Source organism: Meles meles, chromosome 11 (assembly GCF_922984935.1).
Source record: "Meles meles chromosome 11, mMelMel3.1 paternal haplotype, whole genome shotgun sequence".
In the NCBI taxonomy this organism is placed as follows: domain Eukaryota; kingdom Metazoa; phylum Chordata; class Mammalia; order Carnivora; family Mustelidae; genus Meles; species Meles meles.
Window position 1 is genome coordinate 55,057,750 of NC_060076.1, and position 24,572 is coordinate 55,082,321.

General features: G+C 35.8%; 1 protein-coding gene across 7 annotated transcripts in view; it reads left to right on the forward strand.

Moving 5' to 3' along the window:
* Positions 1-24,572, forward strand: part of NFIB (nuclear factor I B) — a 232,325-nt gene that overhangs the window by 129,000 nt on the left and 78,753 nt on the right. For all 7 annotated transcript variants that reach the window (XM_046022309.1, XM_046022303.1, XM_046022305.1 and 4 more), the window contains exon 3: positions 2,453-2,506. In XM_046022309.1, the coding sequence (XP_045878265.1) occupies positions 2,453-2,506 (54 nt within the window). The remainder of the gene's footprint in view (positions 1-2,452; positions 2,507-24,572) is intronic.

Sequence of the window (24,572 nt, forward strand, 5' to 3'; positions counted from 1 at the left end):
GTAGAATTCTTATTAAAAGCCAGTGTGTGACTCAAATGTAGTGTCTGCTTCAGTTTTCCCTCAAATGTTTGTGGTTTGGTTGTGTTTTGTTTTAGTAATTATATTGTTTTCAAATGAAGAGGTTGGTGTGCACTTGTTGGGAATGGGGGAAAGGGTAATTTGCAGCAGAAAAGACAAGGGTTTCCCAACGGGATGTTGTGGTAACAGGGGGTGCTATTGTTCTAGCTGAATACTTTCTTCAGAATAGAAGAGACATTCATTCTTTAATTGACCCAAGTTTTAGGAGCCAGATGTTGGGAAGGAGTTTTGTGGTGCCCTTTGGAATTGATTTAAGTAAACATGCGAGGCTCACGGAGAGTCTACAACCCCTGTCCCCTGAGGACAAGCTCAACCTGCCTCATGCTGTGTCATTAGGAAGGTGGCAGTTAGCCACCTTGAGGGATGCATGTCTAGAGCTCCATAAATGTGAGGTAACTTCAGAAGAAAAAAGAGAATATGAAGAAGCCCTCTGTCCAGTAGGTATGTTAATAATAATAATAATAATAAGTAGGAACTCAAAAGGTTAGAGTGACTTGAGAAATTAAGTTGGAATGTAGTATCAGTACTGAAGGACATTTGTCAGAGGAACTCGAGGCAGAAATAGCTGAAGCTGTAGCAAAATAATGTCATTTATCATTTTTATGTAACCATCAGACTCCATGCCTGGAAAGTGGCCAATGTTATACCATCTTTTATAGGAATGTGGAAAGAGAAAGATAGACCTTCTAAGTTGTAAGTCACCGAGTCTTGCCTCAATTCCAGAAAAAAGCAAGCAGATTCACAAGAGATGGGAGACAAGCATTTTAGAGAACACCCAACTGTGTGACTGTCTGCGGTAGCCATGAGTTGGAACTCAGGCTGCAAGAGTAGCTCCTACCAATTTCTTTATTTCCGTTTTGGGAACTCGGAAATCAGTTGGAGGATAATGTGGGAATCACTAAATATATTGTTGAAGATTTCATGAAAGCTATCCTGGAGAAAAAAAAAAAAAAAGACAAAGGAAATAGGATGAGGAGGTAGAATTCCCATCTCAGCATTAACTCTGTTTAGCAGGCATGAGACAAAAAGGCAAAGATGAAAAACCAAGCTCTGTACAGAAAGAGACTCATAGGATCCCCTTGCATTTAACAGTAGAAGAGCAGTTGGAGTATGCTAATCACTTACATGGAAGAAGTTAATAACCCTGATGAAAAAAACCAGCCTAAGATATTTCTGCTTCAGTGAGACTGGATTCCTGTTTTGGCTTAGGTACCATGGCAAGATTTCAGGGAGGAGACTTATCTGTGGCCGCCATCACATTTTGTTGAAATTCACTATCAAGTTCAAAACTGCCTTTCCTAGGCAGGCCGAGAAGTCTGCTGAATCTTAGCCTTCCATTCCTCTGGCGTTTGCTGAAAGCCTGGTGCATTCACCGCACACTGTGCACCGGGGAGGACACAAAAGAAGTAGACAGAATCTCTTCCCCTGCTTGGGAGCGTGCAATTTAGTTGGGGAGACAAAACTTAAATACTAGAACCAATAAAAGAAGATGACAAAGCAACCTGCAAGGAAGTGTATAATCATACGGGGCAAATGACACAGATAAGTGTGGAGGGGACGTAGAGGAAGAGGAATGAGCAAAACACAGCAGTGTTAGATGAGCTGGGAAAGGAGTGTTGCCTAGCTGTAGTATAACCTTTCCGCTGCTTTCTGCAGAAAGCATCAATGAAAAAGAACGTGCGGTAGGAAATTCAGAGAGACTACATTGATCTTGTTCTCCTTATCTGCAGTCTGTCTATCACAGATGGAAATTAAATTGATCCAACAGTTTGCTCTCCACAAAGCTACGTTAGTTTCTACCTAGTAATTTATGCTTTTCTTGGTGTTTGCAAATTGATTGCTATTATGGGATGCAGACAAATCTGGGCCTGGATCCAGTAGGTTGGGAGATTATGGGAGTGGGGTATGTGCGTGTGCACGTGAAATCCTGGAAAAACGGACTCTCGTTTCTGTGTATTTCACTCCTCGAATAAAAACATTTTCAGGTTCTTAAAAGCATGTTTAATTACACTCGGATTGCATTTTTAGGGGATGTATCTGCTTTATTTCATATTGCTTCTGACAGGCCCAGCCTCCAAACCGCCTTTCGTGGCTTTGGAGCCAGACCTTTTGTTTCAAAAAAGCCTTGCTCCATTCTGAGACTATGATAGATCTCTACTTTTTTCTTTTCCTTTGACACAGAAATATGGATGGACATTCATCTAGCTTGATAAATAAAGTGTTGCTGCTGAAAGGCTTGGGAAAGTATACTTTATTTAAACACACTCAGCTTCATTGTTGCATCTTAATTAAAAAAAAAAAAAGTCCTCCTGAGGATTGTGAAATTCATTCAAAACAAATTAAAAAGAAAACATTTTCTGTGATTTCTTTATAGATTCTGGACAATCAGGAAGTCCAAGCCACAATGATCCTGCCAAGAATCCTCCAGGTAAATATATGCTCCAAGACGTTTGCAATCTAACATTGTTGGAGAACAAAGGTACCACTGTATAGATAAACACCCCATGATTGGTCAGCTGCCTATTTTTCTCCGACAGACTGGTATGATCAGGACGGGATGTGATTCTGTGTAGGCCCTTCACAGGGGCAAATGCTTGTATATGGGCGTCATCCATATTTACCTAACCGCCGCCATTTTAATTTCTGTTGGTGTTTTTTTGAAAAGTGCACTTGCATTGTCCAGGTGCTAAAAGTCCCTGGGGCTTAAAAAGCCAAAAAACCACTTCATCATTCTTTCAAAATGCACGAGAAAAAGTAAAAATTTCCCTACTTTCATTATAGTTTATCAACTCTCATTACTTTAAAAGGAGGGTTGTGGAGGTGGTTGGTTATGCGTTCAGTGAAGGATTCTTTGCCAGAGTTTTTGTTCCATAAAGTTTTTATTGGATTCCAAGAATCAGGATATAATGAAAGTAGGACTTTTCCTTCAGTATAATGTATGCCGAATACGCTGTATGTTCAGAAGTTGTTCCAGATCTGAAAATGGGCTTTTATAACTTGGCTGTCTTCAGAGTTTTGTTCCTTCTAAACCTATTGATTCAGGAGTACTTTGTGGTTTTTTCCTCATGACATAAAACTTGTGCAAAGAAGAATTTCTAATATTTCGTTATCAGGAGAATCTCATTTGTACCTGTAACTTGGGTAAAAGAGTGCTCTAAGAATAAACCAACAAAAAACAAAGCAAAATGAATGCAAAAAACTCACCACACATGCCCTCTACTTCCCAAAATAATCTGATCTGGTTATTTTCATTGAAAATAAACAAAATGTCTTTGAAAGTGATAATAAAAGTTTTCTTAGGTAGACTTAGTTTTAGGTCCTTAGTTACTTGACCTGCCTTGTCATAGGGTTTTGCCTCTGTGAGGTTGAACTGTCTAAAGAACCCCAAACTTTAAGAAAATATGTCAGGCCAGTCTTTAATTTGAAAACGGGGTTAGAAAGATACAGTAAGGGTGTCTGGGTGGCTCAGTGGGTTGGGCCTCTGCCTTTGGCTCAGGTCATGATCTCAGGGTCCTGGGATCGAGTCCCGCATCAGGCTCTCTGCTCAGCAGGGAGCCTGCTTCCTCCTCTCTCTCTCTCTGCCTACCTCTCTGTCTACTTGTGATCTCTCTCTGTCAAATAAAGAAATAAAATCTTAAAAAAAAAAAAGAAAGATAGAGTAAGAAATATGCAGTAAAGATGCGAAGTCAAGGCAATATAGTTTTTCTTTCTGAGTCTTGCCTGAGATAATAAGTTTTTATCTTAAAAAACTGTATTTTTCAAATACATATTAACTTACTCTGTATTGTGCAAAACCTTACTGTTCGGTGAAAGTAGCCGATACTTCAAAGATTCAGAGTTTTAATTTAGATTGAAAAATGTATGCTAACTTGATTTCTCCCCACTTTGATCAAAATCATTCAAAATTCATACAGATTGATAACAAAACATGCAAAAAACCAGAACAATTTTAAATATAATTTCCAGTTAATTTTATTACTTTATTTTTTGTGTTGGTGGGAGAGTAGAATCAAAAAGACTATTTCAAATGTAGTAAGTTTTGCCAGAAGTTTTCTGAAGTTGAGGGGCACCTGGGTGGCTTAGTCAGTTAAGTGTCTGCCTTTGGCTCAGATCATGATCCCAGGGTCCTGGGGTTAAGCCCCACGTCGGGCTCTCTGTTCATTGGGAGTCTGGGAGTCTGCTTCTCTTTTCTCCCTGCCGCTCCCCCTGCTTTTACTTCCTCTCTCTCTCTCTCTGTCAAATAAATAAATAAAATCTTTTTTTTTAATCTTTTAAAAAAGGCAAAAGTTTCCTGAAGTTGGGAAAATTTCAATAGGTTATCCTTTTAACTTTACTAAGATTTCTTCTTTTTACTTGAGTAATAGTTTCCCTGTGTAACATAATAACCCAAATTGAATTGTGTTCAAACATTTTTTAAAAGCTTCCTCACTCATTTTAGAAAGAATGGGGTAAGGAAGGGTAGTTAATAGAAAAAGAGTTGATAAGTAATGTAAGTCAGTCAGACTAAAACAAGGGATATGTTCTTTGCATTTGAAATTAATAAAGCTGTTATTGTTTGAAATGCACTTCTGAACATGTACAGAATTACACTCACTTAAAAATGTCCTCTACTTAAGCTGAATGAATAATTGTTGAATAGTTGTATAAAGCCAGAATTTGATTTTTCAATATTTGTCAAGAAGGTTGTTTCAATTTTTCTTTTGCTACATTCAGTGTAGCATCTCTTAATTCATCTGTTTGCATATAATATGATAAACAGAAATAATCAAGGTAGAATCCTTCTAATTTTTTTCCTTTTAAAATTTTCCTTGGAAATCAATCCTTTTTGAAAACAATGTCTTAAAATTGGGATGTTGTAGATCATATTACGATTAGTTGAATATTGTATATGCATACATGGTACATCAATTACCAGTTTTTCAGTTAGAAAATAATAAAACATATAATTTTTATTATATAGAAATATATAATTTAGAAATATAGAATTTTCTTTGATGATTCAGAAGCATGCCACCGTTTCAACATATGTTGTGTATCATTATATTATGGACTTAAACATAAAGATTGTTAAGGAATCCCATTTGATGAAAGTTGAGAGTTTGTTCTGAAGTAACTTGAAATAAATCAAGCCACTAGAAATGTAGAATGGCTTCTAATTTGAAATGTGAAAAATCAGAACTTATTAAGGTTTTTGTTTTATAGTCAATTGGAATAAATTATACATACTATTAAAAGCTCTTTTCATGGGGTACCTGGGTGGCTCAGTCGGTTAAGTGTCTGAATCTTGATTTTGGCTCAGGTCATGGTTTCAGGGTCATGAGATCAAGTTCTTTTTTTTTCCATTTTATTTATTTTTTCAGCGTAACAGTATTCATTCTTTTTGCACAACATGAGATCAAGTTCTTCATGGGGCTCTGGGTTGAGTGTGGACCTACTCAGGTCCTCTCCTTCTGCCCCTCCTCTCCTTGTGTGTGTGCGCTCTTTCTCACTCTCTCTCTCAAGGAAAAAAAAAAGAAAGAAAGAAAGAAAAGAAAAGAAAAGAAAAAGCTCTTTTCTTGAATGTAAGCACGTTTGGGGTTTTAGAGCATAATTTATCTTCTGGAGGCTTTTTTCATCTCTGTCTTCTAGCTTTGGCTGAAATGTGAAATCTCTGACTTTTCAGATTCAGTATCTCAAAAAGGCACAATGCATTCATGGGAAAATTCAGTCTACTACCATAAACAACGAGAGAATCAAATCACTTTGCTGTTTGTATTGTTATAACAAAGGGAAGTTAAACTTTGGGAAAAGATCACTTCGAGGGCTAACACTTTCTTATCACCAGTAGTCCACTGGGAGATGCGCAACCCATAGACATAGCTACCGTCTCCTTCCCAACAGCTTGGGAAGTGATAGCAAACATTCCAGCCCTTTTGGAGGTAGAAGCTCTGTGAAATCTGTTCCCTGCTGTTAACATGAACGTGGATGCCATTCAGTCATTCTATAAGAACAGATGCATGTGTCTGCATTGCACTTCCTTATACTATTTGTGATTTCATGTTTTGTTTTTATTCTTTGTTAGATGGTGGGGATGGGCATCATCATCTTTTTAGGTCTAAGGAGCTTTAAAATTATGATGGTGCCCAAGGATAGGGCACTGTTATTTTAGTCAAGAGGCACTAGACCATTTCATTTTTTTTTTTAATGATACACATTTTCTCCTTTCCTTTAATTTTGATATAGTTGGAAGTTATATGTTTATATTTAGTATATATTAGTATATTATATACTATAATATATATAATAAATATAAATATATTGTATTTAGTATATATTAGTATATAATATATAATATATAATATATTAGTATATTATATAATGTTATTATATATTTTAACATATATATGTTATATATTATATAATATGTTATATATTATTATTATATATGTAACATATATAATATGTTATAATATATAACACATATAATAAATATATAAATATATATAAATATAAATATATATAAATATATATAAATATAAATATATATAAGTATATAGAAATAATATATAATAAATATGTCTTAAAATTTTAAAATAAACATATTTATTATATATGTTATATATTATATATGTTATATATAACTGTTATATATATGTTATATAAATATATAATATTTATTATTACCCACCACGATCCCCTGCCTGGCCTCTCAAATTCCTTATATCAGAGAGATCATGTGATAATTGTCTTTCTCTGACTGACTTATTTTGCTTAGCATAACACCCTCTAGTTCCATCCACATCACTGCAAATGGCAAGATTTCATTGTTTTTGATGGCTGCATAGTAAAAAACAAGAATCTTAAGCAGGCTCCATACCCAGCACAGAACCCAACATGGGGCTCAATCTCAGAACCCTGAGATCATGACTTGAGCTGAAATCAAAAGTGAGACACATAACTGACTGAGCCACCCAGGCACCTAAACAGAATGTTTTCTTAATTTCTCTATTATTATTATTATTATTATAATTTTCTCTTATTAATGTACAGTAATACAATAGATTTTTGATGTTGTATCCTACAACTTTACTGAATTTATTTGTTCTAACAATTTTCTGATGGAGGCTTTAGGGTTTTCTATGTAGATAATGAGTCACCTACAAATAATGACTGCTTTCTTCTTTCTTTCTACCTTTCCTTCCTCTCTCCCTCCCTCCCTCCTTCCTTCCTTCCTTCCTTTCTTTCTTTCTTTCTTTCTTTCTTCTTTTCAATTTGGGTGACTTTTATTTATTTTTCTTGCCCAACTCCTCTGGCCAGGACTCCTGATATTATGTTAAATAAAAATGCTAATAGTGGTATCCTTATCTATTTCCTGATCTTAGAGGAAAAGCATTCAGGTTTTCACCACCAAGTATGATTCTAGCTGTGGACTTGTCGTATATGACCTTTATTATTTTGAGATATGGTCCCTAAAGCCCATTTTGTTGAGAGTTTTTATCATAAACAGATGTTGAATTTTGTCACATGTTTTTCTGCATCTATTGAAGTGATTATATGATTTATAAGCTTCATTTTGTTAATGTGGTATATCACATTGACCAATTTGCTGCTGTTGAACCATCCTTGTATCTCTAGGATAAACCCCACTTAATCATGGGGTATGATCCTTTTAATGTATTGTTGAATTTGGTTTGCTAATATTTTGTTGAGGATTTTTGCATGTATGTTCACAAGAAATATTGGTCTGTAATTTTCTTTTTCTGTGACATCTTATCCTGGTTTCAGTGTCGGGGTAAAGCTGGCCTCATAAAATGAATTGGGAAGAGTTCCCTCCTCTTTTATTTTTTTGAAACAGTTTGAGAGAGATTATGTTAATTTTTAAATTTATTATTATTTATTTATTTTTTGACTGGTAGAATTCACCAGTGAAGTTGTCTGTCCTGGACTTTTGTTTATTGGGAGATTTTTGATATAAGTAAGGTTATCTCCTTACTTGTAATTTGGTCTGTTTAGATTTTCTATTTCATCATGGCTCATGGTATGTTGTATGTTTCTGTGAATTTATCCACTTTTTCTAGGTTATTCAGTGTGTTAGCATATTTTTTTGTAGTAGTCTTTTATTATTTCTGTGATGTCAATTGTAACGTCTTCTTTTTCATTTCTGAACTTTTATTTGAGCCCCTTTTCTTGGTGAGTCTAGCTAAAGTTTTGTCAATTTCATCCTTTTAAAAAACCAGCTCTTAATTTCATTTATTATTTTTATTGCCTTTATAGTCTCTCTTTCATTTATTTCTGCTTTCATCTTTGTTATTTTTGTTATTTCTTTCCTTCTGTTAACTTTGGGCTTTGCTCTTCTTTTGTTGTTCCTTGAAGTGTAAAGATAGGTTGTTCATTTGAGACATTTCTTGTTTCTTGAGGTAAGCATTTATTGCCAAGGACTTCCCTTATAGAACTGTCTTTGCGGGATCCCATACATTTTGATATGTTTCATTTCCATTTTCATTTGCTGTAAGGTATTTTTTGATTTCTCTTATTGTTTCTTCTTTACCCATAATAGTATATGTTTACTATAGTAATCAGCTGACCTTGCATTTAAGAAATTCTTTAAATCATAAAAATTTTGTAGTCAATCTGTCTCCAACTTTATTTTATGTACAGAGATTAAAGCCAGGAGAGGGTGGTAGTGAAACTAATGAAAACCAACCAAATAAATAATTATTGATAAAATTAATTTAGTATCTGTAGCTGTAGTTATCATCTGTTGGAATCAGTATGGAAGCCCATATTTGCTTGACTTCTTTTATTTTTTAACTTAGAATTTGGGACAAATTTTACTCTCTAATAGTTATAGAAGTAATACAATGTTTTTCTTTATTTGTGTGTGAAGACAAATACATTTTCATAGACCCTGAAAGAGTCCATAGAGCATGTTTTATTTTTGAATATGATGTTCAAAGTCAAGGAAAAGAAATTCTTCTCTGATTTTTAAAAATCATAGCTCATTTAATCCTCAGTTAATAAGTTCATACCCATTTATTCTCATATTTTCATTTATTGCAGCCACAAGAATACAAACTTTTATAGAGGAAAATACACTATTTCATGATACTTAGAAATAATTTTAAACTTTGGCATTAGACAATATGCAACTGACTATAAACAGGCTTTCTGTTCTTGGAAGTATAAATAGAAAGACATTAAAAGGATTGGTTAACGGTGGTAAGACTTGACATCGTAGGTAAACCTTTTATGTAATTTTAGAATGAGGTCTGTGCAAGTCAGTGCAAAAATAAAAGGATTTTTTTCTACCAGATTTTGTTTCAGAAACAGTTTTCTTTTTTATCCTTTAATTTTTTTCAAGACATCACAAAGTTCCTAAATGTTCAAATTTAGGATAGAATTCAGAGTAAAGGAGTGAAAGATTAAGAATGTGTTTTCTTGGCAAATTACTCTTTAAAAATGAGAAGGGCATGTAGCCCTCAGCTCCTTATTTTTATAGGCTGCATATGGGTGCTTGTATATAACCCTTTCCTCAAAAATTGGTCTACATAGCAGTTAGCACCATGCCCAGCCTCTGTAATGGTTCTAGCCTGATCACTCATAATATAATTTTGGGTGGAAAAAGACAATTTAGGAATGTCTTATGAAGTCATGAAGGATATTTTTCCATATCTCCTTGATCACCTACCTTGTTAGACAACAAATAATACTGAGTACCCACTAGTTGCTGAATTCAGAATTAAATATTACATTCCCACAGACCAGGTGTAGGTTGAGTCAGCTCTAAATGAGTTGAGATAGCCATTTGCATTGGGGGAGTTGGAAATATACATCATTCTACAGGGAGTTGGAAATATACATCATTCTACACCAAGAACAATGAACATCCCAACTTGCTGTCTGTGAGTGGATTATTCAGTTACAGACATTTAATGAGCATCTATTTTGTTCATGGCACTAGGCTAGATGCTGTAGAAGGTAAAATGGGGGATGGTTTTACAGTGGTTTTTACATTACAAATGAAGCTTGCTTTCCACAAACTTTTCTGTTCATTTAATATGTGCGCTATTTTATATACGTCGTGAAGACTGATGTTACTCAGCATGACAACTCAAGTGTCATGGGAGTTCAAAGTTGTGAAATACTGTTTCCAGCTGTCGTAGGGAACATTGGGAAGTGGGAAGAACATGAACTTCAGAATTAAATTTTTCCACTGAATCAAGGCTCCATGTTTTACAATGATCATGGGGCCCATGAGGAGCCTGAGCATATCAGCCAACTTCTCTGAACTCAGCACAATTATATCCACACCAGTTGTAAGCATCAGATGTGGGATGGGGGGTGGGAGGACATACTTGGCAAGTAGCAGGTACTCGATAAAAGTGAGGACTTTTTCATCTTACTTTCTCTTCTAGCTGGGTTGATCAAGAAGGCTTCCCACAGGAAGTATCATTTGCTGTGGATCCAGGTAGAAATTCATTGATTTTTTTTTTTAATTTTATATTGCTCTCCTCTAAAACTTTAAGATGACACACACAAAGTTACAGGTCAAGATAAGATCTGAGGCAAAGAAAGAGGTATTTTCAAGTCTTTTGATGGGATAGGATGATAGTTTTTAGGTAGTCAATTTTGTTCTAAGGTTTTTGACATCAAAGGAAATGTGGTATGAAATTTTGTTACATAGTTTATAAGAGTGACATGAGAAAGAGTACAAACGTATCATTAAAGATTTCTTTTCCCTTGGCAACATTTTGTATCTTAGTCCCTTGTATTCACATCCTATAAAAATTTTCCCACTTACCTTTTTATAGTGGTCTACTTTCTGAAGCCACCAACTTTTCTGTCTCTGTTGAAAATTTTCTGTGCGCCTTATTCTTCCTGGCTCTCTGCAGATATCTCCTTTATCCTATTAACTCATTCCTGGAAACTTATTTCTTTCTTTTTTTAAAAAATATTTTATTTATTTCTTTGACAGAGAGAGGGAGAGATCACAAGTAGTCAGAGCAGTGGGCAGAGAGATGGGGGGGAAGCAGGCTGAGCCTGATGCGGGGCTTGATCCCAGGACCCTGAGATCATGACCTGAGCCACCCAGGTGCCCCAACTTATTTCTTACTTAAAAAATGGTTGTTTTGGTCCACATTCAGACACCTCATTCAACTAAGAGTCCCATCCCTCTCTTCTTTCTCATGGAAAAGACTAAACTTCCTCCTTAACTTCTCCTGGCTTGGCTTCTGTCTCCACTTGAAATGATTTTCATTAAATTCATGACTTTTTATTTATTCGTTTTCATTTATTATTATTTCATTTATTCATGACTTTTACGATCTGACTCTGGTGCCTCTTTTCCATTCTATTTCTGCTTCCGTGTTTTTTAATAGTATTTATTTGATTCAATTGACCATGCTCTACTTACAGTGTTCTTTTGCTTTTTTTTTTTTTTTAGTTTTGTTTTGTTATGATAAGAATACTTAACATAAGATCTGCCCTCTTAAGAAATTTTTAAGTGAATATAGTTACAGCGTTGCCCAGCGGATCTCCTGGACACTCCTGTTTCGGTTATGATTGCTGCTTTGTGTCATGCTTATGTTTGCTTACACATCTCCCCCTTCCCAAGTAGACAGTTACATTTTCTAAATGTACTGTAACCCAATATCTTCTTCTTCTTCTTTTTTTTTTTTTTTACTTGACACACTCAAGAAAGCAGAGGATACCAATGCTTATAACACTGCTAATTCAGTGTCTTCAATTGACTTATGAAAACGGTGCAAAGAGAACAAGGGATTTGCCCACAGGTCCAATTAGTTATTGGCAAATGGAGGCCAAAGCTCACATTTTTTCATGGATCTAAACCTTAAGACAGTAGTAACCCCACTATGTCGTTCATACTTTTTCCCTTGCCTCTCCTCCCCGGCAGCTGGTGAATAATACAATTGACTCTGTACAAGGCCTTGTGAAAAAACGAATTTTGGCCTTGTCCATGCTTGGCCTGAATGTTTATAAGTGTGCACTGCCACACTGGTGTTGAGGTCCTTTCGCAGACTGAGTCACTCCCATTGACTGCCACACTTGCGTCCCCGGAGGCAGCTGTAACAGCCGTAGCTTCTGGGACAAGGGGCCGTGGGCAGAGGGAGAGCAGACAATGGAGGTGAATCCTGAGTGACAGTGGCCTCGGTGGGCGTGAGCTTGGGGCGAGATGTTAGTGGAGAGTTCCAGAGGCTGTGGGGTCAGGACACTGATGCAGGAAGGGGGGTGGCTCTCTGCCAAGTTACTCCAGTTGCTAGACCCTGTAGCTTCTATCTTGTCTTCTGCTCCATCTTTTCTCAAGATTCTTTTTTTTTTAATTTTTTAATTTTTAAAAGATTTTATTTATTTATCTGACAGACAGAGATCACAAGTAGGCAGAGAGGCAGAGAGAGAGAGGGAAGCAGGCTCCCCGCCGAGCAGAGAGCCCGATGCGGGGCTCAATCCCAAGACCCTGGGATCATGACCTGAGTTGAAGGCAGAGGCTTTAACCCACTGAGCCACCCAGGCGCCCCTCTTCTCGAGGTTCTCAGGTTTTGCATTTGTACAGGTCAGGGCCCGCTTGGTATATAGTCACAAGGGTAATTTAAACACATCTAATGCTCTTCTCACAACGCTCGGAGGGAAAGGACTAGCCGGGAGAGACACCGTAGCTAGCCCCACTTTTGTTTTTCCTAGCCTTCTAACTGTATTACCTTGTGGTATCTGAAATGATATAAAGTAACTTGGAGGGCAAGCGAAATTTCAATATGTGGATGTGGACGCTGACTTCATTGTACACCTAGTTCCAGAGAAGTTTTAAGAGGCCTTGCACCTGAATGGGTTGCAAATTGTTAAATTTTAAAAGATGTTGGTATACCATATTTTCTTCCCTTGGATTCCCTACGGGTGGCAGGGGGTGCCGGTCCCCTTCTGAAAGAGGTGTCCATCTTGATGACCCTGGGTTAGGCTGTGAGCGCACCCACCGCCCAAGTCTCATGACTCAAGTATCTCAGGTTCTTTTTACAACGATTCCCTGCATCTAAAGTTTCCTCTCCATTTAAATTCTTGTCCCTCTCCATATTTGCAAGGCCTGCTTTTGCAGCATATGGCTACAATTTAATAATGCAAAGCGTTTTCCTCCTCACAGCTGGAAAGCTGGGATTGTTCTATATCAGACATAGAGTGGACTTGCTCCAGGCCAGTTAAAATCATTTGAACTCGGCAGAAGCTAAGCTTGCTGGATGTATTGTCCCATACAAAGGCACCCAGGGGACCTGATTGCCTATTAGAGCATCATGCTTGGAAAGAGGGATCGATTCTATGCTAATATATTGCAAGCAGAATAAAATATGAAGTAAAATATGAAGCAGAGAGAAAGATATATAGCTACCCAAGTTGTAATCTGTTTCTACCTTATAGAAGAAGAATGTGGTTTCAAGTTAGCAGGCAAAAATCCTATTGAAGCTTCTGGAACTATAAAAGACTGACAAGGTATCAACAATTTCAGCAAGTACTTTTGCGTGGCAATTTGAGCCTTGTTGGCTTTTGCATAATGCCTTAGAATTTAAGAAAAATATTAGGTTTCAGTTTTCAATGTTGTTATAAATTTGGGGGGGTCTTTGTCTTATTCGCTGGTCTTTGGGGACCATGCCCTCTTTTATTTTATTTTACATAATAGAACTAAAAACATACTCCTCTTTCCACTGCAGTATTTCTGATTCTTGAACCCAACAGAGTTGTTCCCTTTCCCACCCATCCCCATACCATCCCATAAGCATGTTCATGTCCCCAGGGCATTTAGGAGGAAGAATACTCCTGAATTCTGCAGGAATTGCAGAATTCCTTGCAGATTTGATCTTTTTATCATTAAAATATCACATGCATTTGTTAATGAAACAAACAGGGACACTATGGAGTTTCTTTTCTCATAAATTATATGGTTTTATTTATTTGAAATGTCTGGCATAGGCAAATCTATAAAGGCAAAGTACATTAGAGGTTGTGAGGAGCTTGGAGTTGTAGGACATGGGTACGTGACCACTAATGGGTAATGGGTTTTTTTTTGTGAGGTGATGAAAATGTTCTGGAATTAGGTGATGGTTGTACAACTCTCTGAATAGACCCAAAACCACTGAATTGTATACTTTAAAATTGTTTGTGAATTATATCTCAATAAAGCTGTAGTTTTTTGTTTGTTCAAAGTGTTTATGAGCCATTGGCAGAAAAGGGTTTGGAACTCAAGGTTAGGAGAGATATTTGGGGGGTTCTTAACCCAGGAATCAGTGAGCTCAAAGAATCAAGGAAGGGGCCCCAGGGAGCCCCGGCACAAGCAAGTCACATGGCAAATGGTATAGGTGTTGTACACATGCGTTTCTCTGGGCTGCATTAGATCTTGTTGAGGTCCCTTGTTCTGGTAAAGTATGGAAGACAAGTGACAGGTTGTATTATAAGATACTGATTCCGGTTTTTTTGTGGCACTTTTTTTTTTTTTAATGTAGTGGATTTTTAGTTCAAAATTGGGTATTTTGGATTGCAGTCATTTTCGGAATTGGACTACTTTCTGTGCAGAATGATGCTGCACAGATGCTAAGTAAGCAAGCAAGGAGTAGAAGAATGTCTTCTTCATTAAGACAAATAAAACATTCTGCTGTTTTATACTTACTATGTCCTCGCAGTATCTGGAAAGAGCCCATATAAACTACGTTACTTTGCATAGCATTGACAGGTGAAGAGGGGATTATCTACAACATATAGAGAACATATAGAAAGAGGAGCAGAGGGATGAGGAAAGGCCCCTGGTGGGGTTACTCTTACAGCAGACGAGGAAGGCAAAATATTTTAAAAAGAAAATAAATCTTAATATATTGTGATTCTCTTAAATATATTTACACTGTGTCCTTTTAACTAGAGCACCTCGATTATTGTAGTAATTTTCCCAATCTCCGTAGCTCATATTTTTGCCTCAGGTCCTAATCCCTGTGAAAATCCATTGTAGGCTCCTGGTGATTTCCATAATGTGCAAATCTGATTATTATACTCCCCTCCATATATGTTTTGAAAATTTCCACTCTAGGCTAAGCCTGATCTATAGCAGGGCATCTAACCAGCCCTTTATGACATGGTCCTGAATGTTCCTTTCACTGCACACATGGACCTTGCCTTTAGCCTTAGCCTTAGCCATGTTGTTTGTGTCTCTGTCCAAACGGTTTGTCTGCCTAGAATGTCTGTACTTTCTTGACACCTCATCCATGAGACATCTCCAGGCCCTCCCTTTAGCACAGTTTACAATAATAGCATTTATTGCATTTTTTTTTTTTTTACCACTATTTTCTTCTCTGTTTCCCTTCGTGGATTCTGGACACCTTCAGGTGAGAACAGTAAACTTCCATTTGTACATTTAACATCTAAGGCAAATACCTGGCCAGAGAAAATGTTCAGCAGTGTTTAGAATCTATGAGATGGAGGCTTAGACCAGTAGTACACTAAATAAATTGTAACCTGTTTGTTCAGTAATGAGACCATGTCCATCCCTACGGCTTGACTTGAGTCAGGAAAAGCCTGGTGTTTCATAGACCGAGACTGTGGGTCTCTTCTGCCTTGTGGACACACCACCCCTCTTTGGGGACATTACAAACTCCTAACTTTGTGTGGCATGGTCTGAAGAATTTTGTAGGGATGTATCAGACTGAGAATTGTAGTACCCCAACATAATTACTGATTCAGAATACCAGTCTCAGATGAATCAAATGTTTCTCCTCATCATCTGATGAATTGTGAAGAAGGCCTTCTTGATATTTTAATGCTTTTGCTTAGGAGTGTACTTTAATGGTGTTAGAGTTCACGTGATCATGAATGAAGGAACAGGTAAGATCTTTCCAGAAGTTGCAAAAAATATGAGACTGATTAAATGGAATGTTTTAGACTCATTTGTGATTTTTTTGTGTGTGATGTGGAAATAATGTTATTTTGAAAATTTGGACACCACTATATATAGATCACTTGCTCAAGGTCATTTTTTTTCTTTATCGAGGTATAATTGATATACAATATATTATGTAACTATCTATAGTGTATATAGATCTACACACAAACACACACACACACAGAGGGAAAAAAAGGAAAATATATATATGTCTATCTGTCCATAATCAAGATGATGAGCATTTCCATCAATCTCAGAAGCTTCCTCTGACCACTTTATAATCTATTCCTTTCTCTACTCCCATCCTCAGACGACCTCTGATCTGCTTTCTATCACTCTAGATGACTTTACATTTCTAGAATTTTATATAAATGTATCCTTTGTATAAATGTACTCTTTTTTGTCTGGCTTCTTTAGTCTAGAATAAAGACTTTGATTTATCCATGTGATTACATTTGTCAATGATTTATTTGTTTTTATTGCTGAGTAGTATTCCATTATATAGATACACCACATATGGTGTGACATAAGGGTTGATTTCCTTTTTAAAGGTTGTTTTCCTTTTTTAAAAAAATGTAGATATCCAATTAATGCAGTACCATTTGTTTAAGAGACATCTTTTTTTCCTCCACTGAGTTGCATAGCTACTTATCCAGTAGCAACAATGATATATTTATTTGTCTGTTTCTGGTCCATCCCACTGATGTGTTTGTCTTATCTTTTGCCAAGATCAAAGTACTTTCTTGATTCCTGTAACTTTTTTTTTATTTCTTTAACTTTTTTTTTTTTAAGATTTTATTTATTTATTTGACAGAGATCACAAGTAGGCAGAGAGGCAGGCAGAGAGAGAGAGGGAGCAGGGTAGAAGCAGGCTCCCCACTGAGCAGAGAGCCCGATGCGGGACTCGATCCCAGGATCCTGGGATCATGACCTGAGCCGAAGGCAGCGGCTTAACCCACTGAGCCACCCAGGCGCCCCTTTCTTTAACTTTTTGATAAGTATTTATAATAAGTTCCAAAAAGATTTTTTAGGTCCTTTGTATTTTCATCTAAATAGGATCAGCTTGACAAATTCTACAAAAACAAACAAACCCTGTTAGAATTTTGATTGAGAGTAGTGAGATTTAAAACTAGGCCTTTTTAGGCATTCAGCAAAATAATTACCAATAGCTATCTAATATAAAGTCCACATTACTTGCTTGACTTCTGACCCAGTTTCTCCCAGTTCTACACTAAAATTTCTACAAGGATATGTAAAACTGTAACTTTGGCTAAGCACACTAAAAGTGAGACTGAAGGATCGCCTTTAGCTAGAAATGCAGAGGCTTGTCTTATAATTATATGAACTGTGTATTGAGACTAAATTTAAAAATGATAATTTTCCTACCTAATATCTTACAAAAGATAGCTGTGTTAGTTCCTCAAGAAATTGTGGACAATCCCCCTATCATCCCCCTAGGTTCAGAGACTTTTCTGTATTAATTTAAAAGGCTGTAAACTCAGAAAACAGGGTTAGGAAATGTGGGATGAAGAGGAAGTAAAGAGAAAGAGTGTGGGAAGACAACTAGCAACCCACTTCTACTTCCTAATGTATGTATGTAAATCCTTAAACAATTTTTCCATTCTGTGCCAGTCCAACTCTCTCACACCATAGAGAAGACCCTTTGAAATCTCATCCCATCAGTCCTTCCAGAGCCACACTTTACAGAGAGTGAGGGTTTTCATGTATGTACCTGGTAGGACCTTACATAGCTAGGTGGTGGGGTGAGAAGAGGCTTATGAGATGAAGGAGCAGTAGTCAGTAGGAACTGGTTAGGAGCTGCGGTTATCAACTTTGACTAATCCTGTTACTGAAACCTTTACTTATCGTAAGCCAAGGGAAAAGCCATACACTTCTAAGGACAGACCCTAAATCTCTATAGACTACCCTCTAAGGAAAAGAAAAACAATCGCAAGTGTGCCCTTGGTAAGAAAACAGTGAAGAACCTAGGGAAAGGCACGTCATCAAGAAGAACATATTTTTGAAAATGAAGTGCGGAAGAAAATTTCAGAGAAAACAATCTGTTGAGTTAGAAGAAAGTACTTACATGGAAAAATGAATAGGTAAAAGAATAACTTCGAGGAAAGTGCCGTATAAGATAACAAATAACGAGAAGTTTCTTTCATGTAATTAAAGTCTGCATTTGAAGGAATAAGAAACAGAACTGATATTGTGGAAATAATGCTTGATATAGAGGACAAACAAACTTGAGATATTTGCTTTAAAAGGAGAAGAAAAGAACAGAGAGGTTAACATGATGAGAAGGTTTATGGTGGGAGAATAGAAAATTGAGTATTAATTTAGGTGTTCTTGGTGAGAAAGCAGAGCATTTAGGAGAGCAATAGAATCAAAGACAAATTAAGAACACTTTAATGAGCTAAAAATGATCTAAATATTTAGATCATAAGGGCTAATTATATCTAGCCAACAGTAATGATATTTAAATATATCCTATGGAAGTTTTTGTATTTTGTGGATGAAAAAGAGAATCTTATAATCATCCTGGAGGAAAAACAAGTTACCTATACTTTTTTTTTTTTTCCTTTTGGTCAACCTTAAGTAACAAGAGTGGGGGATTAGAATTATGATGAATTACTTGGAATTACGATGAAACTTCTTTTATGTTTAGAGAATTTTTTCAAAAACTCTCTATTCTCAAAAAATAGAGTCTCTTATTTTCTTTGTAAAAATTTTCCTTGAAAACCTATACCAGGGGCGCCTGGGTGGCTCAGCGGGTTAAAGCCTCTGCATTCGGCTCAGGTCATGATCCCAGAGTCCTGGGATCAAGCCCCGCATCAGGCTCTCTGCTTGGCTGGGAGCCTGCTTCCTCCTCTCTCTCTCTCTCTGCCTGCCTCTCTGCCTACTTGTAATCTCTATCTGTCAAAAAAATAAATCTTAAAAAAAAAAAAGAAAGAAAAAAGAAAACCTATACCAATTAACAAAGTGATGCACTCCAAAAAAAAAAAAAAATTAGGAACAGGAAGTTCTCAGATTTATGCCTATAGATATAAATATAGCTACAGATATAGACTAATAATAAGAATAGTAAGCAGAATTATACCCAAGTAATTATTATGAATAAGACTGCAGACATAAATGTCAGTCTAAAAATGTAATTCTTGAATATATATAAACAAGAATTTAGTACCAATGTAAAAAAGTAATTCTTGAATATATATAAACAAGAATTTAGTAACAATTATCTGAGTCCCAAATTCCAGATCATGATTTTTTAATTGTGAAATATACATAAAATAACATTTACCATTTTAATCATTCATAAATGTACAGTTCAGTAGTGTTAAGTTTATCTACATTGTTGCACAATTTCCAGAGCTTTCTCCTCTTGCAAAATTGAAACTCTGTACCCAGCAAATAACAACTAACCATTCCCCCTTCTCCCATCTCTTGGCATCCACCATTCTGCTTTGTTTCTATGAGTTTGACTGGTCTAGATACCTAGTCTAAATGAAATCATACAGCCTTTCTCTTTGCGACTGGTGTATTTACAGTTTACATTTTTTTTTTTTTTTTTTTTTAAAGAATCATCTCCCTCAAAGTGCCGGTAGTGTCCCTCCGGGGAAACACCGGACTGGGTGATTTTTTTTTTATTTTTATTTTTTTTATTTATGTATTTGACAGAGAGAGATCACAAGTAGGCAGAGAGGCAGGTAGAGAGAGAGTGAGAGGGAAGCAGGCTCCCTGTGGAGCAGAGAGCCCGATGCGGGACTCGATCCCAGGCCCCTGAGATCATGACCTGAGCCAAAGGCAGCGGCTTAAACCACTGAGCCACCCAGGCACCCCTACAGTTTACATTTTTAAGGATGGAAAAGAGGAGGAGGCTTGAGGGTGTTGAGTACCTAGGAATGGCAGACTAGTTTTCTTCTTTTAGGATAACTTGTTCGGTTTTGCTAAACAGTTTGTTACTTGTTTTTAATCACTGTTTTTGCTTAGATTTGTTATTAGGAACACCTGCTTTTCTTGTTGGTGTCAAGTGCATTTTCAGCGTCACTTGATAAGGTCATGTGTCTTTCCTTTTTTTTCCTCTATCGTACTGATAGATTTTCTAACAGTGAACTGCACCCAGTCATGGAATAAAACCCTAATGATAATGGTGTATTGCTCTTTTGATAACATTGCTATATTCAATTCAAGTATGTGAATTGAATCTATTCAGTTTTATTTAGGGTCTTTGAGGTTGCATTTATGTGTATGCTTGGTCTTTTGTTTGCTTACTGTGGTTTAATGAGGGAGGTTGCAACTTTAGTTACTTAAGTTTTGCTGGTCTAATAAAGGCTACCAAGAGAGCGTTCTTTGTAAAGAAATTTGTCATCATTTGCTAAAGCCTGGGAGAGTGTACAAATCACTGGGCTTTAAAGGCTAGGTAAAAGATAAAATCCAGCTGTGTGCCTGTCTCTACCTGGTGCCATTCTGAAGGTGGTTTTTAAATCACCTTTTAATTCTCTTCTAGGGTTTTCAAATTCTAAACTGCATACGAGTCACTGGTGGTCTTTTTAAGCTGCAGATTCTGATTCTGAGGGTCTGGGCTTGACACTGAACTTCTCTGTGCTTAACAAGTTCCCCAGTTATGCCAGTACTGTTTGTCATGGGACCATATTTTGAACACCAAGATGCTAACCCAGTGGTTCCCAGACGTTGCTGCACGTTTGAATCACCCGGGGAACTTTTGGAACATCTTCATGTCTAGGACACATCCATACCAATTAAATCAGAATAGCCGAGGGTTGAAGCCAAGCATAAGCTGTTTTTCAAGAACCCCAGGTGGTTCCAATGATCAGCAAATTTAGGGAAGCACCGCACTAGGGGTAATTGGTCTATTCAGGTTTCCACTTTGCTCAATTTTGGTTACTTTTATTTTAGTAAGTAATTGCCCATTTACGTTTTCAAAGTTGTGGTCAGTAAGTTGCATGTGTTATTCTCTCATAATGTTTTTAACGTATTTGGTTTCTATGGTTATGTTTCCCTTCTATTCTTGTATATTTTCGCTTTTACTTTTCTTCCTTAATGAGGTTTGCAAATGATGTTTCTGTTTTGCTGATCTTCTCAGAAAATCATCTTCCCTTTTATTGTTTTGTTTTAAATACTTCTTTTCCTATTTTATTGATTTCAGCTTTTGTCTTTAGTTCCCTTTTTAATTTTTCTTGGGATGTTTTGCTGTTCTTTCTAACATTATGGTAAAGTAATTTGACCTTTTGTCTCTTTCTTGTCATTGCTTTCTAGGTAGTTCATAATTTTTCTTTTGATTCTGTTTGATCCATAGCTTATTTTCTTAATTTTCAGGTAGTTCAGAAAATTTGTTCGCTTTTTATTTTTTACTTTTGGCCTTATTTTCTAAAGATGACACAGTAATAACAGTTATCTCTTTGGTCAAGGACATGATCAATTTTTATAAAATTTTTGTGAATGTGCTAAGAAAGTACACTTGGTATTTGAATGATATAAAGTTAGTCATTGTCTAATAGTCATATTCAATTCTAAGAGAGTGTATTCAAAATTCTCACTACAACTGTATTTTTGTAAAGTTTCTTGGATTTTAATAATTTTTGCTTTATGCATTCTGCACAATATTGTTTGGTGTACATATAGTTTTATGATTTATCTTCTTTATCATATATGCTTTTTTATTCAGTTGTAATGTTCTTTATCTCATTTATTGTAATTCATCTTAAATTCTCTTCACCACCACTGACACTGCTTACTTTTTGTTTGAATTTGCCTGATTTCTTTTTGCACATCATTTTATTTTCAACTTTTTATTCTTGTCATTTTGTCTTCAATGTGTTCCTTAAAAATAGCTGAATTTTATTTGCTTCAGTTGATCTAATGTTCTTTATGGGCTAATTCAATCCACTTACCTGTATTGTAATGGGATATGCTTAATTTGTTCTATTTACTTTATATTATTTATTTTTACATCTTATGTTCTTAGTTTCTTTGTCTTGATTAAGTTAGTATTTACTGTGTTTTGCTCTCCCTTTGTTAATTTGGAAGTTCTACCTTCCTTTTCCCTGCTCTTAAAATGAAATCTCTCTCTTTATTATTATTTGAAAATGATTATAGTTTTCATACTGACTTGTAGGTACTGTGATTATCATCTGTATTATAGTGAAGTGTGAGGTGGGGAAAAGTTGCTCAACCTACCTTAGGTTTACATAGTAAGTGACAGAGCTGATCTTTTAGTATGCTTTAACATAACTTAATATAATTTTATTAATTATAATACATTTTAATATGTTAATGTAGTAAAATATAATTTAATTTTTATTTAATTTACTGTAAAATTTCTTTTTTTATTTAATTTACTCTAAAAATAAACACTTGGTAAACCATAAAATATCTGTGCTAATAAATTTAATTCCTTTATTTAATTTCTTTATTTATTTAATTTACTCTAAAAATAAACACTTGGTAAACCATAAAATATTTGTGCTAATAAATTTAAAAATATGAAAGAAAATAATGATTTTCTTGGAAAATATATATGTATTATATATAATGTAATATATAATAAAATTGCCTCAAGACCAGAAAACAAGAGTAGAGCAAATTCTTGAAAGACTCAGAGTTTTCTAAGAATCTTTTCTAAAACAGATTATGAGAAGACAGTTTTACCAGCGAGTTTTTCCATACTTTCTGAACTGTTCATATTTTTAAAAATAAAAATGGCTATCATCCAAATAATTTTATGAAGCATGTATGTAATCATAGTATGAAAACTTCATAAATGAAACAAAGATCCCCAGAATTATACCAGCTACATAGAACTCAGAAGCAACTCTTAGTAAACTGGTTTAGCAGTAAATTAAAAGAGCTACCTTGTGTGGATAAGCAAAGATAATTTACCTTAAGAATTCAGTAATATATAACAACAGTAAACACTGTAAGGAAATTTAAAAAGGATTCCAAAAAAGCATTTAGTGGTATTCAGTAATTGTTCTGATCAGAACACTTTTAGAAATCTGAGAGAACTAAGAATAAGTGAACGTATAAAATGATAAGAAAAAATCAATTATTAATTAATAGCCAACACTGTCATTAACTGTAAAACTCTAGAGGTAATGTCATTAATATTAGGAATAAAATATTCCTGATAACACAATCCCTATTTTACATATTTTTGAATGTTTGTTTAAAGAAAAAATGCATAAATATCTGAAAAAAATCCAACTTTATTATAATTAAATGAAAATTATGACATTATTGTAATGATATCTTTTCTCTATCAATTTGCTACAATTAAAACAAGTCCCTATTATGACTAATATGTAATTGTGGCAGAGGGTGGTGACATGGACACGTTCATTCTGCCCGAGGGAGAAGAAATTGGCAAAGATCTTTATGGAAAGCAGCTTGACAGTTTTTAACCAAGAGTTTTTAAAAAGAGTTTATGTCCTTTGACCCAGCAATTCCACTTCTGGGAACTCTAGCCTAAGGAAATCATGAGAATCGCTGACAAAGATTTGTGTATGGGGATATTAATGGCAGTTCTGTTTATAATATTTTAAAAAATGGGAAATAACCTAAAATGCCAAAAAAAGGAGAATGGTCAAATAAAGTACAGCCATGCAGTGTAATATTATACAGACATTAAAATCATGCTTTTGAAAAACTATTGAATCTAAAGGGAAAGATACAATGTGAATTAGAAAAGAAGCAGAATACAAATTTATTTAAATTTGATCCCTGTTTTTAAAAATTCGTATTTTTCTATCTTACATATATGCAGGAAAAAGTCTAATGGACTGGAAGGAAATACTAAAAAACAAATAACATTAATATAGTACTATCAGAGCGTGTTAAAAATCAGAAAATCGCTGTCCTTCTGCTGAATCACTTAAATCACCCACAGGGACATTTCACAGTGAAGGATAAACTTAAATCTAAATTAATACTGGAATGTGAACCTTGGCTATAGGCTGAGGGTCAGTCTCTGCGCAGAGAAGCATTATCTTTGTAATGATTAGTCTGTCTATTTCATCATCCCACTTTCCATTCTTAACCGTGGACAGTGCAGATCAGTCGAGAAGCTGCAGATAAAGCCAAGCCTTACAACACCACTACCAGAAAATTCCCAGTAGGTTAGTGGTGGTATCTGAAGTTATGTGAAGACTGGCAAAGAGCTAGTGTAAAATAATCTTATCTTCTCCCCCTTTGCATCCATAAACAAAAGGATTTGGCGTCTTTTACACTCTGCGGAAGGAAGTGAACAATTGGAATCCTAAGGCTGGAAAATGCCTGCGAGATACCTAGGGGTCCTGTTCTTTCTCCAAATGAACAAGCAGTGCAAGAAAATGAACACGAAAAGGGTCGGGTAAAAAAGCGGAACCTGGGGGGGCGCCTGGGTGGCTCAGTGGGGTAACCTTATGCTTTCGGCTCAGGTCATGATCTCAGGGTCCAGGGATGGAGCCTGGCTTTGGGCTCCCTGCTTAGCAAGGAGTCTGCTTCTCCCTTTCCCTCTGTCCCTCCTTCCCGCTTGTGTGCACACTCGCTCTCTCTCTCTCAAATAAATAAATAAAAGCTTAAAAAAAAA